Raw genomic sequence first — 17,600 nt, 5'->3', positions numbered from 1 at the left:
CAAGTTCTGACTGATCAGCCATCTCCGGACCCACCCCCAGTGAACTGATGACATTAAATGGTCCTGATCGACACCGATGGACGAACATCATTGGACAATCTATTTGAATGCACATATTTTGACATTTACAAGAATGAAAAAATCTCCGTTTCGTGATATTTAGTATATAATTCAAGTGCTTGTAATAATTTATCTTATAACTATAATGCCCATACACATTTTGGTTTGCAGAAACGTTTATCAAAACGTTCGGGGGATGTTTTGAACATTCGGGAATAAATTCTTAAGTCATTCAGCGGCAATCATTTTGCACACAGCAAACTGCATATAAATCTGAAAAAATAATTAACAGCAGTTCACGACCATATAAAGTGCAAGTATGTACTGCTGAAGATTAAACAGAGAGAGAGAGAGAGAGAGAGAGAGAGAGAATTTAACGGAACATCAGTACAATCCTCGCAATATATTTTCGATAATTATGGAGGGGAGATTGTTAAACAATTTATGAACATAAACCCTTCCTAATAAACGTAAACATGCTGTCTTTTGAAGTTACATGTAAAGATTATAAATTAATTGTTACAACAGAAAGGTTACAAATGTACACATTTTTCAGAAAAAGAAACACTTCTATCAATTTGTAAAAAAATATTTAAAACAAAAAGGTTGAAAGGTTAAAGCATTAAAATATATGGCTATGATCTTTTATGTAAATCGTATTCTTTTAGATAGTCACGTGTCTTTTCGAGCGGAACATCATTGCAATTCTGTTTGATTGAGCTGACATTATAAAATGTGTCTCGCAGTTTGGAAATCGATAACTCGACAACAATGTGCCACAGTTGACACAGGTACGGTACGCATTGCAGCAGAGATCCAGTCTTCAGGAGTAATGCATGATTCTAGTATGCGTGCCCTATAAATGAAGAATACAATACCTCCTCATCTATGTGATATGTTCTACATGAAATTATGCCCCAGTGGTTTTATGTTGCGAAGCCTGTTTATGGAGTTTTCTCTCCGCATATATTGTCAAGTAAAACATATTGTTTGAGAAAATAAAATTCCCTATAAAGAATCTTCCATTCAGAAACAGATGACTGGAGAGCAGCTTTGGCTGTTTTATCTGCACTATCATTCTCCGTAATACCAAGATGACTGGATGGCAAACAGTACAGTAAACGTTTTCTGGAGTATATGTATGTATGTATGTATGTATGTATGTATGTATGTATGTATGTATGTATGTATGTATGTATGTATGTATGTATGAATGTATGTATGTACGTACGTACGTACGTATGTAAAGCGTTTAACGGCACGTCAGTAAAAGTGTGACTATATATATGCATAGGTAAGGTATATGTGTCATATATCTGGGCGACTTGCTACCACCTCATCTCTGCAATTTGTTGTGTACGAAGGTTGATACTCTCTGATGACCGATTTCATTTTCCGAAGCTAAACACCTTGGATATCGATGTCTTTTGTTCTAAAAGCAACGTATTAATAGAAAAACATCTGCCTTTTCTGAGTAGATATCAGGAAATAGTTCACTCGAGAAGTAGAAAAATTTTGTGTTCCACAAATGGCTTCACAACTCGTGTCAATACAAGGTTTCCACTTAACGAGTGAAATGTTTCCTTTCATCTAGAAAAAGTAGATATCCTCTGTTTATTACATATCTCATAAAGAGACACAGAAACGAACGAGAGAGAAGAATTTATATCGCCACAGTGGCAATTTAATTGGTATTGCCAAGTGGCGGTATTAAACTCTGGAACTGCTTTCGTTCCTGTTTTTAGGAAATATATACACTTAAATATGATAACCGTGCTTGCTGACTTCAATTTCGATTTGATCTACACCGTTTTTTTTTCGTGCTCACTCTCGAACTCTTCTCGGATGAACAGCTTTCTCCATATCACCTTTCTCTGACACACACAAACAGGATTAACAAATAACAAATAAAATATGCCATCACTTTATATTTATAAAATTAACAAGCAGGTGCAGTAAAGAATGCTTAAAACAAACCCCAAACAACAACAGGTGGGTCACAATAATTGGCTTATCTAAAATAGTCTCATACATTGTTTATACAACTTGTCATTGACCGAACTTAAACGTTAAGTATTACCTGTTTCTATGCGAATGGCGGATCCAGAATTATTAGGGTAGGGGGAGTTGGAAGATAAACACGTAGACAGGTAATCTATGTAACAGGCAAAATTTAATCATTTAACTGTAAAGAAAACTTACTGTAGGATAGGTTCCGTTTGTTTCGCACGCATGTTTAGGTGTTTGTGTGTGTGTGTGTATGTGTGTGTGTGTGTGTGTGTGTAGGGTCCACCTCCAAGATCCACCAGTGTATGCGATAGAATTCTCGAAAGAATATCATAATAAAAACTTGTGAATTACATATGTTAACGTGCATCGTTCTCATATCTATGATTTAAACCAACGGAAAAATAAAATAGGGTCGAGGAGGACACGAGCCTTGATTGGATACCGAAATTAACCAATAATCTGAATTTGGGCGAAGCGTCTGTTGGCAAATCTGCCTGCAAGGTTATCAAGGCCTCATAATTCACGTCTGAAGGCAGGGATAGGAAATTAAATAATAGGTAAACAATTTTAATTTCTTTAAAGTGTAAAAATACTTGTCTCTGCAATGTATCAATCCACATCCAAAAGTGTTATCATTATATGGATTTTTTAACAGACGAATCATGCAATTTAAATACCTATTGTTGTAGTCTTGCAAAAGTGAAACAGTTTACGTTTGTATCATGTAACGCTTTTATCTTAAGTTGCATGATTACAGACGTACTTTATTTTCCCAATCTCATTTTTGCATGTCACGTATTCGTGGACATGGGCGCCATCTGTTAATATTTTTCTGGAATATACGAATTGGCCAATCTATATAAAGAAATGTGTCCCAATAAATCGCAGTATACGTCTTGAAATTTGTTGCAGATGCTGTAAGTATCGATCACTCAGTCAAGATAAGTTTGTTCATGCACATAAGGAAACATTTCATAAACAAATGTTCTATGAATTTCCGACAGAGGAATACAAATACTAATTTGTGTTCTCACTATGTAGTTAGTTTCCTTTAATTTGGCTGGACTAGAAGGAAGACGTGAAAGTTATTTAGTGCCAAGGCAATTGGAACAAGGCGTCTTAGCCAGGTATACACCACGGTAGCTGACCCTGGCTGATGTGATGGTAGGATTCGAAGTTGTATACTTCTGGTGGCGAGTAAGACATGATAGCCACTGACTCATCATGGCCCTTATTTTATTTTGTCTAAGAGAGGTATATCATTCAGAAAAATCTTTTTGTTAAAAATAATTAGATGTAATAAATATACATCTCACTGTGATCCCAGGTCTTTCGAGTATTCGCCTATTATAATTTAATGATTACTTGCATTCCGAATAATTTTTTGACATCTATATATTTCATTTGTAGGCGTAGACATGTTCAAAATGAACCACAGGACGTGTTTGGTTCTCGTTGTTCTGACTGCTGTATTACTGAATGATTCTGAAGCCTTCCGATTCCGGCGTTTCAAGAGCCGCGTGGTCAATGCAGTAAGGAGAGTAGGTCGTGAGGTTCGGAGAATAATTAAACCAGTGATATGTCCACTTACCTGTTCGAAGGTGTGCCCTGGTGTAGGTTCAGCTGTAGGTCTACACCCTGCTGTCACCGGAATTGGGTGTCATGCTGTATGTAGGAGGATTTGTAAGAGAAGTGTAAGAAAAAAGTTCTTCTATGTATAAATTAAGTTATAAATTGAAATGTCTTTCGATAACTTGCAAACTGTATATAACAACTCTCTGGGTAGCAGTTTTAAAATTAGAAGAAATTTGTATGGCATGCATTTTCTTTTAACCTTTTAGGCAGTTTAGGACTTTTCAAGATCTGTAAGGCGCAATCTTAATTTGATTGTTTCTACAAGAATTTTAAAATATATTGACAGTTTTCAATTATTGAGCACTTTCTGTGCTCTCTAGATCTCGAATTCTCAGCTAGAATTAATAATTCAAGCGACAGAGAAACAAAACACGTTTCATAGGTAAGATATCTATTTTTTTCGATCATTTGTACAACAAGCGCATTGTCCAAAACTTGAAATGTGACGCAAAGACGAATGCCTAACGCAGTTCGTTTCGATCAACGATTATAATTGTATCGGTTATGTAAATCATATTGAACACATATTAATGAAAGGTCAGGTAAGAACATAGAATAGAGCTTACTTAATAGAATAGAGCTTACTTAATTGCTTAATTTACTCTGTGACAACCGGCAGAATCGATAGATGCTGTAAGGAATCGAGTTTTATATATAAACAATCTCTTTAAAACTTCACAACCACTTCATGCTTTCAAAAAAGATTACATGAATACAATACATTCATAATACTAGCAACACGGTCTCTCAGGGTCATTCTTCATCATTTTAGATCTCCGACTTTGTGATATCAGATGTTCAGTACCAAGCTGTACCAATGTCGCCTGATTTCAGTCATTACGACCTGAACGGAGACAAGTTGATATCTCCAGAGGAGTTTGCATCAGCTGAGAAACTGCCACTGGAGGAGGTGTACGATATATTCCAGTCTGCTGATGTTGATGGTAAGTTGATATCATGTATTCCCAACGTAACTAAAGGAAGATTTACAGTCTGAATTGCTAACTGATCTAACAATATGTCCCAAGCCATGCCTAGATGTAAGCCCTTATATACGTATATGTCTGTTTTCAATGCTTAATACTATTTTAAATGAATGATATGATATGTTCAGATATATTTATTATTTTCTCTCCAGCATGTATGTATCTGCACACGTACGTTAGAATAACATAATCCCCAGTGTACTTACAGGATGTTCTACATTCCTAGCTATGTATTTAACATCATTAACATATAGGGCTTAAATGCGGCTCGGGAAGCATTAGCAACTATAATATTGAAAAATTAATTTAGAATTTTCATGGCGTAAAGAATCATTGATTGTTGATGTCTTTCCGCAAGACCGACATATTCGATGCATTTTTCCTTGTGCTGAGCATATTTTGTTTAAAAGAAAATTTCATTAATCCGCATATTGATTCTGGAGTTGTGGAAGAAGATCCGTTTATGATGTTCACAAATACCATGACTAAATGACACTATGCTATAATGAAATTATTATTTGGGAATAGTCCTTGTATATGAAAGAATCGCTATCCTATACCCTTGTTAGTTTCCCTCGTAAATATAGTGCTATGAAATTATTTTGGCTTTTAATTCCACAATTTTCATTTATTTAGGTGATCAGATGTTGGATGTAGATGAATTTGAGACAGCACCACTCATTTTTACCAGTAAGTTTTTATATGAGTGATAAATAAGACACGTACCTGTTTAAAAACAAAAAGCAGGACAGGAAAACAATAAAATAACTAAATGAATAACAAATAGAGCAACCACAGTGGCCTTTCATTCCAAATCCCCATGGGTTTATTATATATAATAATCCCCCACCTCCCCCATCTACCGAATACTTGAGAGCTACTCAGAAACAATTCATATTATTATATACTAATTTTTTTCTCCGTTAAATTTGTATTGTCAGAATCGTGCAATATATTACGATATTGCACTGGCGCTCACTTCATATTTAACTCACGTGAATAAAGGAACTATTTTCTATTTGGAAACAAACAACGGACGCAGACGCCAGCACTTTTGATTATTTTATTTGTCTGCGGATGAAGTAAACCAACTGTCTGAGCCATCTGAAAGTAGAGATGCCAACGTTGACAGTGTGGATGAATTTATATACTCAGAAGGAAAAACTTCCAAAGAAGCAGGCAACAGAAAGTGATATCAGAAATGTGCAGCGATGGCTGCATGATTACTTTGTAAGCAAATCATGTACACGCACGTAGTAGGCGCTTTACGTTTTGGTTGATTAAATTTCTTTCTGAATGAACCAAAGTAGATGTTTCGTATACTGCCACATAGCAGCTGCTTTGCCACATTCCGCGTTAACTTTTTTGATACAATGCTTCGGATTTAGGCGGGCGATAGACGCCATATTTCATAAAATTGCTGGGTTCCTACAAGTAACATGCAAGCGACAAGGAATAAACTGTCTTCTTTAGCTGGTAATAAGAGTAGCAAAAATATACTGACAGTTTCACATCCTGAATTTCTTCAAAATGTACTTTCTTAGTTCTGCAAATCCGAATTACATGAGCCATGTCATGGGTTATCAAGCTTGATTACACATTTCGATATTGTTCTGTAATTTCGACTATATTCCAAGTGCAATTACACCATCTTTACTGCACTAAAAATGAAATAAATATTATATTCCATAGCGTCTTTCTGTTAATTGCAATTGAAAGACTTCATATTTTCCCCACATCATAATTTCAAACATTCCATGACAGAACAGAAACACACTTGCAGATGTCAACACGCTGTTCCGTCTCCGCTGAAATCCGACGTACTTCATGTAGAATTGGTACAGATAAATCCAGTCCATAATCACGAAATTTCGTAGAAACGACAAAAATACCAAACTTTATTTATTCCAGATCAAATGGAAAAGTTGATGCAATGCGCATTCATTCACAATATGACTCAAAATTTCAATTTTAAGTAGACCCAAATGCCATTTTCTTTAGAAAGTTATGTCTACCGCGCGACTAAATTTAAGTTTATCTGGGTGGAGTTATGTGAGCATTAATAATGTTGTTGTTGTGTAATGATGAATCTGCGCTTGTGTATTTAGTTTGGAATACGGCATGAATTCGGTTACTTTGTTTCTTGTAGTGTATTTTTGTTTATATAATTAAGCCTTAGGTAGAATGAGAAAATGAGCATATCATAAAAAGGTTACTGCATTTGTATGGGAAAATATGAACTCGTTTTGTTGGATGGATATACTGCACTCCCAAGGTCATGCAGTATTTCCATCCAAAAAACTCGTTAATATTTTCCCATACAACTGCAGTAACCTATAATCCCGTTTCATATATGATGTTGATTTGCTGGTATAAATGCGTTCATTAACTTTGGTCACAATAACAATGGAGAATATAATAGAAATTCTCCCGGAATCAAACATGATGTTGACTTGCTGGTATAACTGCAGCCATTAACTTTAGTCACAATAATAATTGAAAATATAATATATAATCTCCCGGAAAAGTGAAACATATGGATAAGATACCAGATGACGTGAATTTTCACCTGTTGTGACAGGCAGACCAATGGACGGGTGGAGGACATACGGAGGTTCTCATAATATCGCAACGTTAATGCGTAGGAATAAATAAAGCACACTTATACAGTATATACTAATTATGTAAAGTAGTTATAACATTTAACTGTTAGTACTATTTTTTGAGGGGGCCCCGAGTTGCCGAGTGGTCTAAAGCGCTCTCCGTTACGGATCACTGCCATCTCACCTCTGTTTGCACGGGTTCGAGTCTCGGATTCGGCTAATGTGGGTATGTGAGAAAGCTTGCCAGTAGGTTCTCGTGGGTCGGTGGTTCTTTCCGGTGTGTTCCCTTGTTCTTCCTCCACCATTAATACTGGCCGCCATGTATATATAGCCTATCGTGTGCTGAAAAATGGCGTTAAACCCAACAACAACAAAAACAACAACTAATTTTTGACACTATTCAGGAAGACAACCTGACTGATGGCAGAAGGAGCAATTTTACATAAATGTGATATTTCATAATTATTAAAAAATCCACAATTAATTATCTGGTGAGGAACAAAATTGCGAATACTGGAGGCAATAAAGGGGGATAAAATTATATCATGTAAATGTATGATTGAGCACAACTAGGTTGTTTGCAAAGTTAATCAACATTTTGACACTGACCGTTTTCATTAGAGGATCAAAATGAAGTGTTAAATTTGGTTTTCAAAGCTTAAACATGGACCTCGAATGAGCCTAATATCATGCTTGAAAAAATGACAGCTATATATACTGTATTAAAAACCCTTTCGAGTTTGCATTAACATATTATGGTACTGTAACTTCAAAAGTATATTAAGAACAAAATGTTTTATGATTTACAACATTTAGCATATAAAATTACTTTTTCCAGAATTAATGAACAAGTATTTTAGACAATTCACAAACACCCATTAATGTTTCAAACGTTATTAAATAGTAGAACCCATTTTACGTATTAGTATGCATTCTTTGAAACCCAAATTGAAAAGTCTTACCAAATATAAAGGTATGAATGAACAAGTATTGCAAAGCATGCTGCGTGATTTTCAACTAGACTGCCTTTCTAGGGACGATAGGTAGGAATCAGATTTTGCATGTTCTGATGTTTCCTTTCCTCCATCTTCCCTTGATTTAACTTATTTTATCTTTACAGGTGATGGTGCTGATGGTGTAAATGACATGATTGGGGAGAGCACGAGCCCCAAGTCGGTGAATGAGGAAACAACACAACAGTGATGTGGAAATAATGGAATAGTTAACGTCTCAATATTTTGACTGTGTTTGTGCTGTTAGTTTGAACTGATATATCGAATGAAAAATCATACTCTAACACTCTTTTTACTTAAAAAATATAGTGGAAAACGTAATAGTGGCATCACCGTGACTGATGAAAGTTGGAGACCTATATTGAATCAATTGGGATGACATTTTCTTATATATTCTCATTCTCTTACATAACGGAAATGCTTATATAACAACATATGGTGCGCTGGAAGATTGTTCAACTATTCTGTTATCAAGAACAAAAGGTCATACATTGTAGAATGTTTTGAGAAAGTATTTGTTGCATCGTTTCAAAAGAGATAATTCTACATCACGATGCAATAAATTAATGTAATAATAATGACAATACTAATAATAATAATAATAATAATAATAATAATTGATGTTATTGTTATTATTATTATTAATATTTAGGTCATTTTATTTTGGTAGATACAATTAAATCTTTAAATTTATCTCGATAGAGTTTTTGTTTTATTTGGTACTGTATACGGATGCTATCTTGTCATACTAGGAAATTAATTAACGGAATTCGATTTCCATCATTTTGTGATACATTATGTGCTATTGTATGAAGGAATACGCATCCCCCCCCGTAATCATTTCAATGTACTATTCCGTCAGAATCTAAAAAATTATAGATCTTTACATGACGGATGAGTTATTTGAAAAACTATATATGTCGCGAAAATATACATATTAGATCATAAATTAATAAATGATCCAGTGGACATCAGTTTGTAAATAGTTATTTAGATGATAAATTAATAAACTATCCATTAGACATCAGTTCGTAAATACTCATTTGGATCAAAAAATAAAAAATACTCTAATGGACTTTAATTTATAAATATTGCCAATGTATATGCGTGACACATTACAGGACCAGTTGGAATTTCTTGTTTCTTTCTAGCCAGACAATACCGCCGCACCACGGTTTGTTGATTTGTTAATTTATTTGAGATTTCGGACAATGACCAGAAGATATAAAAATTTTTTGTAGCTTTATTTGATCTGTAACCTCGAAGAAAAAGAGTCGCTCAACTGTCTGTCTCTTGTCTTATATGTTCATATGTTTGAGACTTGTTATGCACTTTTTCAGAGTCTATCAGGGTATCTTTCTCTTTGCACGAGGAAAATGAACTTATTAGACTTGATTGGAACATATGTAGGTGACGGATAATTTGGACTGAATTTCGATGTTTTAAAGCAGTGTAGACCATTGGTCAGGAAGACATTTTCTTCATGGATGGAAGCATATAATACCAGTCACATGTTTATAAACTCTGTTGTAATTGTTTTGTACAGAGTATTGGCAATCATTTCTAACTCTTTAATTTGACTTAAACACGTACGTGAGTTCTAGGTATGATTGTGTGTCAACGTTAGGGTTAACTAAAATATTCGTAGGCTGTCTTGTAAAGATCGTCCGTATGGAGAGCAATTACTAAAAGATAATGAAAGGATTTTTTGTGGGGTTTTAATACAGTGTCATGATTTAAATATGCCAGTAACATGTTGCAAAGGTGGAGACTGAATTGAAAACTAGCTAGAGATAATGCTATGGGGTGTTATAGCATCAGCTGTTACCTTGGTTCCATCTTTTGAATCGTCTGCATAGAGAACATATGACCACTGTATGAGGCTCTTATTTCATCTCTGAAAATAAGCGAATTCCTGGTAGGCTTGGCAAGGATAAAACATTATTTTTGGGAGCTTCATTAACTACTGTGGTGATTTTTTGACTGAGAAAAACTCGTTGAACTTGAATGGGCATTAGACTGGTATACGGATCAACGTGTGAACCGGACTCGACTTCATAATGGACGAGTAAACCAAACTAATTATATCATTTAATTTCCGACAATATATATTAGGTTTACACATCATACAAATGGACGAAGAGTGTAAGGACATCACAAATATGGTGACATTTTTGTGTGCAGATCATGATATTCCCGTGTACGTGAAAGTCTCATATGTTGTGTTTTATACGCCTATTACCTTATTTATCAACCCTACAGTCTGATATGTCTATTGCCCTAATACAAATTTTATATATATATATATATATATATATATATATATATATATATATATATATATATATATATATATATATATATATATATATATATATATTGCCCCTACCTAAGTTTTGGATGCTTTAAAACTGACATGTACGATAGCAACCGTAGTATTAATCGACATTGAACAATTTCCGGTAGCACTTTAGACGCCATTTTCAGCAATAGATAAAGTAGGAAGTATATATAAATTTTCCCCATACATAAGTATCAAATAAACATTTAGTGCTTTAAGTGGATGATGTGGGTGTTGAAAGGCATAACCTTATACAATTGGCTCTCTGACTACAAGGAAGAAGTTGTTACGGCGCATGGGGCGAATGACTACAGAAAGGGGTCTTATTCACATACATACATATTATATATTAAGAGTAAATCAGAAATTATCTGGCTAAATATAGTACCGGTAAAATGTTGTCATCGGAATGCTCTTAACTGAGGTCAGATCATAAAATATCAAAAGTCCAAATCGATACACTCAGAAACTCCACATTTGGTGGACATTGAAAAGGTATGCCCATGGTCCATTGTATGTGGGTACTGACGATGTTTGCATACGATCCATTGTCAGTGTACACTGACAGAGTATGCACTCTAAGGTTCATTCATAAGGAGGAAAACACAATCAAGGTATAAGTGACATATACGTCAGCTGCACGATACCATCTCATCTCTGCAATTTGTTTAAGTACTAACGTTGATACTCTCTAAAGATCGGCTAAAATCCATGCATATTGACGTCCTTTGACTATCTATCTATCTATCTATCTATCTATCATAATAATAACAATAGGAAACTAATTTGTTTTGTAGATGTAAAAAAAATATTTCGCTTGTGAAGTGGAAATATTTTGCATTTTGCACAAATAGCTTCACCAATCCTGTCAACATAATATTTCCATTTCACGTGTGAATTATTTCCTTACATCTACATAAAGAAATACATAAATGCATCAGTGCGTGAACAATTAATAGTGACGATAAAAATGGTATCACCACTGGCGATATCAAACTCTGGAACTGTTTTATTTTCTGTTTTTCGGAAATATATGCCCTTAAATATGATAACTATTCGTATTTTTTAAAACTTCTACTGTTCTTCCTCGTTTTTCTTGGCGTTCATTCCCCCTCCCCCTTCAGACAAGGGAAGGACAGCATTTTCTTCAACCCACCCGATCCCCAACACACTCAGACAGGATGAACTGATAACAAATAAAATATAACATCACTTTATATTTAAGCAAAGAGCGAGCGGATGCAGTAAAAATGATTGTTAAAAAATTCCGACAACAAGAACTGGTAGGTTACAAGTATTCGCTAATCAAAGATATTTTCCATATGGTTTCTACAACTTGTCATGGACTGAAATTTAGTTTTAAGTTTTAACCGTTTCTATGCCAATGGCGGATCCAGAAATATTGTGGGAGTAGGGAATTGAGCTGACGGTTTATTGGAAAAGAACCATCTCTTTCTTAATCGTTTCAGGCTATAATTATAATTACCTACCTGTAAAGAAAACTTACGGTAGGAAAAGTTCCAGTTGTTTCGCACTCGTGTGTGCGTGTGTGTGTGTGTGTGTGTGTGTGTGTGTGTGTGTAAGCCTACTAGATAAATCACTAGCATGCGATAATCATTCAGTCATTATGGCATCATTCACCCTTATACAAACTAGAAAGCTTTCAGGGCATAACTCTGGAACAAATATCATACTAAAAACTAGTTAATTACAAAATTTAAGGTGTATCACTTTCAAAGCCACACATTCACGTGTGAAAGCAGGGACTGCAAATTAACTAATAGGTAAACTGACAATCATTACAATCTTAAATTTAAAAATGCATGGCTCTCCACTGCATCAATCTGCATCCAAAATTGTTATCGTTATATGCATTGTTGTACGGACGAGTCTTATTTAGTTACCTATTGTAGTAGTTATTCATAGTGTAACAGTTTACGCTTGTATCACGTAACGCTCTTACTTGAAGTGGATTGACAAAGACTGACGTATTTTATTTTCCCAATCTGGTTTTCGCATGTCCGGTATTCCTGGAAATGGACACCATAAACAGCAGGAAGTTTCGCCATCTTTCCTGGAATAAACGAATTGACCGAGCTATATAGATAAAAGGACCACAATAGATAGCATTATGCATCCTGAAGTTTGTTGCAGGTGGTGTAAGTATCCGTTACCGGTTCAAGATAGGTTCATGCATGCACATAAGATTACATTTTAATGAACAAATGTTTTCTCACGCAAGATAGAGGAATACAAATTCATGTTCTTTATTTTTAGTTAGATTATTTGCTTTTAATTCGTACTGAGTTTGACTTCACAGCAAGACGTGAAAGCTATTTAGTGCCAAGGCAACTGGAGCAAGGTTTCTAAAACAGCGATATACAATGTTCACTGACCCGGGCTGATTTGATGGTAAGTTCTCGAACTAATCTACTTCTGGTGGCGAATCCAACCCGCTTACCACTGACTCGTTTTGGCTCTTCGTTCATTTTGTTTGGAAGAGGTATATAATTAAGATAATCGTTCGTTAAAATTAATTAGATGTAATAAATGTTGATCTGACCGTGATTCCCGATCTTTTGAGCATTTGCGTATTATCATTTAAATTTTGCTTGTTTTCCAAACATGCTTTGACATTTATATATTTCATTTGTAGGTGTAGACATGTTCAAAATGAACCCCAGGACGTGTTTGATTCTCTTTGTTCTGACTGCTGCATTGCTGAATGATTCTGAAGCCTTCCGATTCCGTCGTTTTAAGAGCCGCGTGGTCAATGCAGTAAGGAGAGTAGGTCATGAGGTTCGGAGAGTCGTTGAACCAGTGATATGTCCACTTACCTGTTCGAAGGTGTGCCCTGGTGTAGGTTCAGCTGTAGGCCTACACCCTGCTGTCACCGGAATTGGGTGTCATGCTGTATGTAGGAGGATTTGTAAGAGAAGTGTAAGAAAAAAGTTCTTATATGTAGAAATTAAGTTATCAATATAAATGTCTTCGATAAATGACAAAATGTATGTAACAGCTCTCTAACGACCAGTTCTAATAGTGAATAAAATATATATGAAATGCACGTTCTCTTCCCCTTCTATGCAATTTTGAACATTTGAGTTTTTAATTTCTTAGTTTGCACAAAAATATTCTAAATTATATTGATAATTTTCAATTATTGTGCACTTTCTGTACTCTCTAACTCTTATATTTTCTCATTAGAATTAACAATGCAAGCGACGGATATACAAATAACGTTTGCTAGAAAGGATACCTTTCTCTTTAATCGTATTGTACAGCATGGATATTCTTTCAAAACAACAAGTCAAGCCCATTATCTAAAACCTGAAATGTGCTGTGAAGACATATACAGCCATGCAATTCATTTCGATCAAAGATTATAATTATATCCGTTAAATAAATCATATTGATAACATATTAATGAAAGGTAAAGTAAGTGCAAAAATGAGCCTTACTCTGTTTCTTAACTGTTACTGTATGAGAAACAACAGAATTGTTTGATTCGTTAAGGATTCTACTTTTTAAAAATCTCTTTTAAACTTTAAATTAAAAACCAGTTTATGTCTTGAAACATACTGAATTAATAAAATTCATGAATTATGTTAGCAATAAGGCATCTGCGATATACGGTCTCTCGATTTGTTTATATATATCAATTTAGATTCCCGATCTTGTGACTTCAGACGTCCGGTACCAAGTTGTACCAATGTCGCCTGATTTCAGTCATTACGACCTGAACGGCGACAAGTTGCTATCTCCAGAAGAGTTCGCATCAGCTGAGAAACTGCCGTTGGAGGAGGTGTACGATCTATTCCAGTCTGCTGATGTTGATGGTAAGTTGGTATATTGTATTCCCTACCTAAATAAAATTTAAGATTTACAGTTTCAAGTACTAATTTGAATAACACAATGTTCAAAACAATACCTAGATGGAAGCCACTTATAGTTAGAACATAGCTTGTTTGTTTTCAATACGTAATATTTTTTAAATGAAGAACAGAGTATATAAAATGACATAATCCCCAGTTTACGTTCTATATCTGTAACTAGTGATTTACCACCATGGATCTTGTAAGCTTAAATGTGGCTCGGTTAGCAATAATCAAATCATTTATTGTTAATTATCCTTCAAAATGAAAATGCATCAAGTTTATGTTCTAGTTAGTTTCCTTCGTAAATATTGTGATATCAAATTATTTTGGTTTTTAATTCCACAATTTTTTTATTTAGGTGATCAGATGTTGGATGTAGATGAATTCGAGACAGCACCATTCATTTTTACCAGTAAGTTTTTATTTGAATGCAAATAAGACACGCAACTGTTAAAACAGGAAAAAAGATAGAAAACACAAAAGATCAACAAAAATCAGCAACAAGTAGAACGGCTGGTTTCGAGATACAAGTTTGTATGATTTTCTTGCTTAGTTGTAAAGCCTTCCTTTGGCTACAAGATATACTTGACTGATGGTAGAAAGAACAATTATATTTACATGTGACAATTCTTAATTAGGAAAGGAAGCACAATTAATGTACCGGTGATTATAAAATAGCGTGTTCTGGAGGAAGCAATGGGAATTAAAATTATACCATGCCAATGTCTGATTGGACACAACTATGTCATTTATAAAGTAATCAACCTCTTGACAATGATTTCTTGCATTCAGGGATCAAAATAAATTGTTGGATTTAGTTATCAAAACTTGAACACGAATCTTTGACCGAGCCTATGCGTGTACGAAAATGGCAGCTACAAATTATGTTATACTGAACACCCCGTATAATTTACTTATCATTTAATAGTCTGTCTCTTTTTATAGAACGTTTAGAAAATAATGTTTTTATCATTTAAACGTATGCCCTCTTAAATCGGAATAAATCAACTATACCTCAGCACCTAAAAATAATTGTTTTACCAGGGGAAAATGACCACACGTAATTTAGAAAATCCAGGAGCATGTTTTTAATGATGGGTGTTATCAAATAATAGCGCCAATTGCAAGTATTCGTATGCAGTCTTTGAAATCCTATTTGAAAAGTCTTACCAAATAAGAAATTATGAATGAACAAGTATTGCAAAGTATGTTGCGTGATTTTCAACCAAACTGCCTTTAGAGGGATGGTCAGTAGGAATCAGATTTGCGTGTTCTGATGTACCATTTTATGTTTCCTTTCCTCCATCTTCCCTTCAATTAACTTATCGTTACAGGTGATGGTGCTGATGGTGTAAATGCCATGATTGGGACGAGCACGAGCCCCAAGTCGGTGAATGAGGAAACAACACAACAGTGATGTGGAAATTCTGGAATAATATACGTCTCCATATTTAGATTGTGTTTGTGTTTATGTTGTTAGTTTTGGACTGATATGTCGAATAAAACTGTAGTATGTGCTAATACTACTGCTATTTCATAAAAGTGTGGAAAACGTGAGACTGCCAGCACCTTGTCTGAGGAAAGTCGGAGACCTATATTTTCTTATATATTTTCATTTTCTTATATAACGCAAATATTTATAGAGTATATGGGCGAACTAAAGAACGAAAGGTGATACTTTCTAAAATGTTTTGAGAATGTATTTGGTGCATAGTTTCAATGATATAATACTATTTGATGATTCCACATCAAAATTTAATAACTAATATTATAATTAGGGCCATTTTTTCAGTGGATGAAAATAAATCTTTAAACTTGTCTGGGCAGGATTGTGGTTTTTCTTTTTTTACACTATATTAATGCTATCTTGCGCTCTGAAGTTCACGGTGTCTGTACTCAATTTAAAACGCACGTCATATAGTATGATTAAGGACAGGAATGCTATTTCTATCATTTTGTCATGCATTGTGTCCTAATGTACAAGGACGGTACACATTTTGTCTCCGTAATTTTTTTCAATGTACTGTTCAACTGGAATCTAATCAAATATAAGTCGTTACATGGCGGATGAGTTATTTGAAATAAATACATTTAGATCATAAATGATCCAATGGTATTCAATTTGTATATATTCATTGAGATTGTAAGGTAATAAATAGTCTAACGGACTTCACTATTGTACATTTTAAAGTATGTATGGCACACTTTTCTTGAGTTGAAATTTCAGGGGATTTTTTTGCTGCCAGACAAAACCGTCTCACTAAGGGCTGTTGATTTATTGATTAGTTTACCTTTCGGCCACTGTCCACAAAAGTTATATTGGTAGCATTATAACAGCGGTCCCTTCAAAAAAAAGTTACACCACATCCTCCCCTCTCTCTGGTCTTACCTGTAAATATGCTTGGGAGTTGTTATATACGTGTACAGAATCTATCTGCGTATTTTCTCTTTACACGAGAAATAAAGGAACTTGTAAGACGCCAATGGAGGATATATAGTTAACAGGTAATTTTGACTGAAGTGCGATGTGTTTAAAAGAATGCAGATTATTGTCCATGAAGAGATGTTCTCCATGGATGCCAAAAATAATATCATTCACGTGTTTACAAACTCTTTTGAAATTGTTTTTGTACTTGTTTTGGCGATCTTTTCCATGTTTTGACACTGACATAAGCATGTCAGTGCCTATGCTTGCTCAGGATGAATTCTGTCAGCTTGTTGATCAGGTTCTTGATTATACGCAAACTTAAAATATATTGAGTTCTTAAAACAAAAGTTATTTTTTCTTTAATAAATCTCACAGGTGATAAATGGTTATAGAATCTCTAGTATCCCTCTGGAGAGAAGAATGACCATGCATAAGTTACACAGGTACAATCTGCTATGTTCAACCGGTATCACATGATTTGAACCTAATTCGTATTAGATCCTCTGTAATCCTATTCCCCAACTTCACAATATTGCATATTGCGACATTCTATTCTGTACTATGATATCATTAAAGCATATTATCTGGAATTACAAGTAGATGGAAGCCACTTATAGTTAGAACATAGCTTGTTTGTTTTCAATAC

At 34.6% G+C, this 17,600-nt stretch overlaps 2 protein-coding genes across 3 annotated transcripts; both read left to right on the top strand.

The window, feature by feature from the left end:
* Nucleotides 1-2,938: 2,938 nt before the first annotated feature.
* On the top strand, nucleotides 2,939-8,999 carry LOC149793615 (uncharacterized). The gene is made up of 5 exons (XM_089967581.1): nucleotides 2,939-2,987; nucleotides 3,481-3,764; nucleotides 4,478-4,649; nucleotides 5,328-5,381; nucleotides 8,415-8,999. The coding sequence occupies exons 2-5, from the start codon at nucleotides 3,489-3,491 to the stop codon at nucleotides 8,495-8,497; spliced, it is 585 nt and encodes a 194-aa protein (XP_089823707.1). The 5' UTR covers nucleotides 2,939-2,987; nucleotides 3,481-3,488; the 3' UTR covers nucleotides 8,498-8,999.
* A 3,683-nt stretch (nucleotides 9,000-12,682) lies between these two features.
* On the top strand, nucleotides 12,683-16,344 carry LOC149793614 (uncharacterized). Of its 2 annotated transcripts, none has more exons than XM_089967579.1 (5): nucleotides 12,683-12,807; nucleotides 13,305-13,588; nucleotides 14,316-14,487; nucleotides 14,885-14,938; nucleotides 15,861-16,344. In XM_089967579.1, exons 1-5 carry the CDS (start codon nucleotides 12,780-12,782, stop codon nucleotides 15,941-15,943), a joined length of 621 nt encoding a protein of 206 aa, XP_089823705.1. In that variant the 5' UTR covers nucleotides 12,683-12,779; the 3' UTR covers nucleotides 15,944-16,344. The 2 variants fall into 2 exon arrangements, with proteins under 2 accessions (XP_089823705.1, XP_089823706.1); XM_089967580.1 differs by lacking the exon at nucleotides 12,683-12,807 and adding an exon at nucleotides 12,830-13,060.
* Nucleotides 16,345-17,600: the final 1,256 nt, after the last annotated feature.

Source organism: Sinohyriopsis cumingii, chromosome 8 (assembly GCF_028554795.1).
Source record: "Sinohyriopsis cumingii isolate HCF-2022 chromosome 8, ASM2855479v2, whole genome shotgun sequence".
Classification (NCBI taxonomy): domain Eukaryota; kingdom Metazoa; phylum Mollusca; class Bivalvia; order Unionida; family Unionidae; genus Sinohyriopsis; species Sinohyriopsis cumingii.
Note: the sequence above shows the minus strand (reverse complement) of the source record. Positions and strands in the feature narration are given on the sequence as shown.

Coding starts and splice junctions, on each gene's coding strand:
- LOC149793615 (XM_089967581.1), top strand. CDS start 3,489: ATGTTCAAAATGAACCACAGGACGTGTTTGGTTCTCGTTGTTCTGACT. Junction 3,765..4,477: donor GGAGGATTTGTAAGAGAAGT/GTAAGAAAAAAG, acceptor TCATCATTTTAG/ATCTCCGACTTTGTGATATC. Junction 5,382..8,414: donor AGCACCACTCATTTTTACCA/GTAAGTTTTTAT, acceptor TTATCTTTACAG/GTGATGGTGCTGATGGTGTA.
- LOC149793614 (XM_089967579.1), top strand. CDS start 12,780: ATGCATCCTGAAGTTTGTTGCAGGTGGT. Junction 12,808..13,304: donor TGAAGTTTGTTGCAGGTGGT/GTAAGTATCCGT, acceptor TTTCATTTGTAG/GTGTAGACATGTTCAAAATG. Junction 13,589..14,315: donor GGAGGATTTGTAAGAGAAGT/GTAAGAAAAAAG, acceptor ATATCAATTTAG/ATTCCCGATCTTGTGACTTC.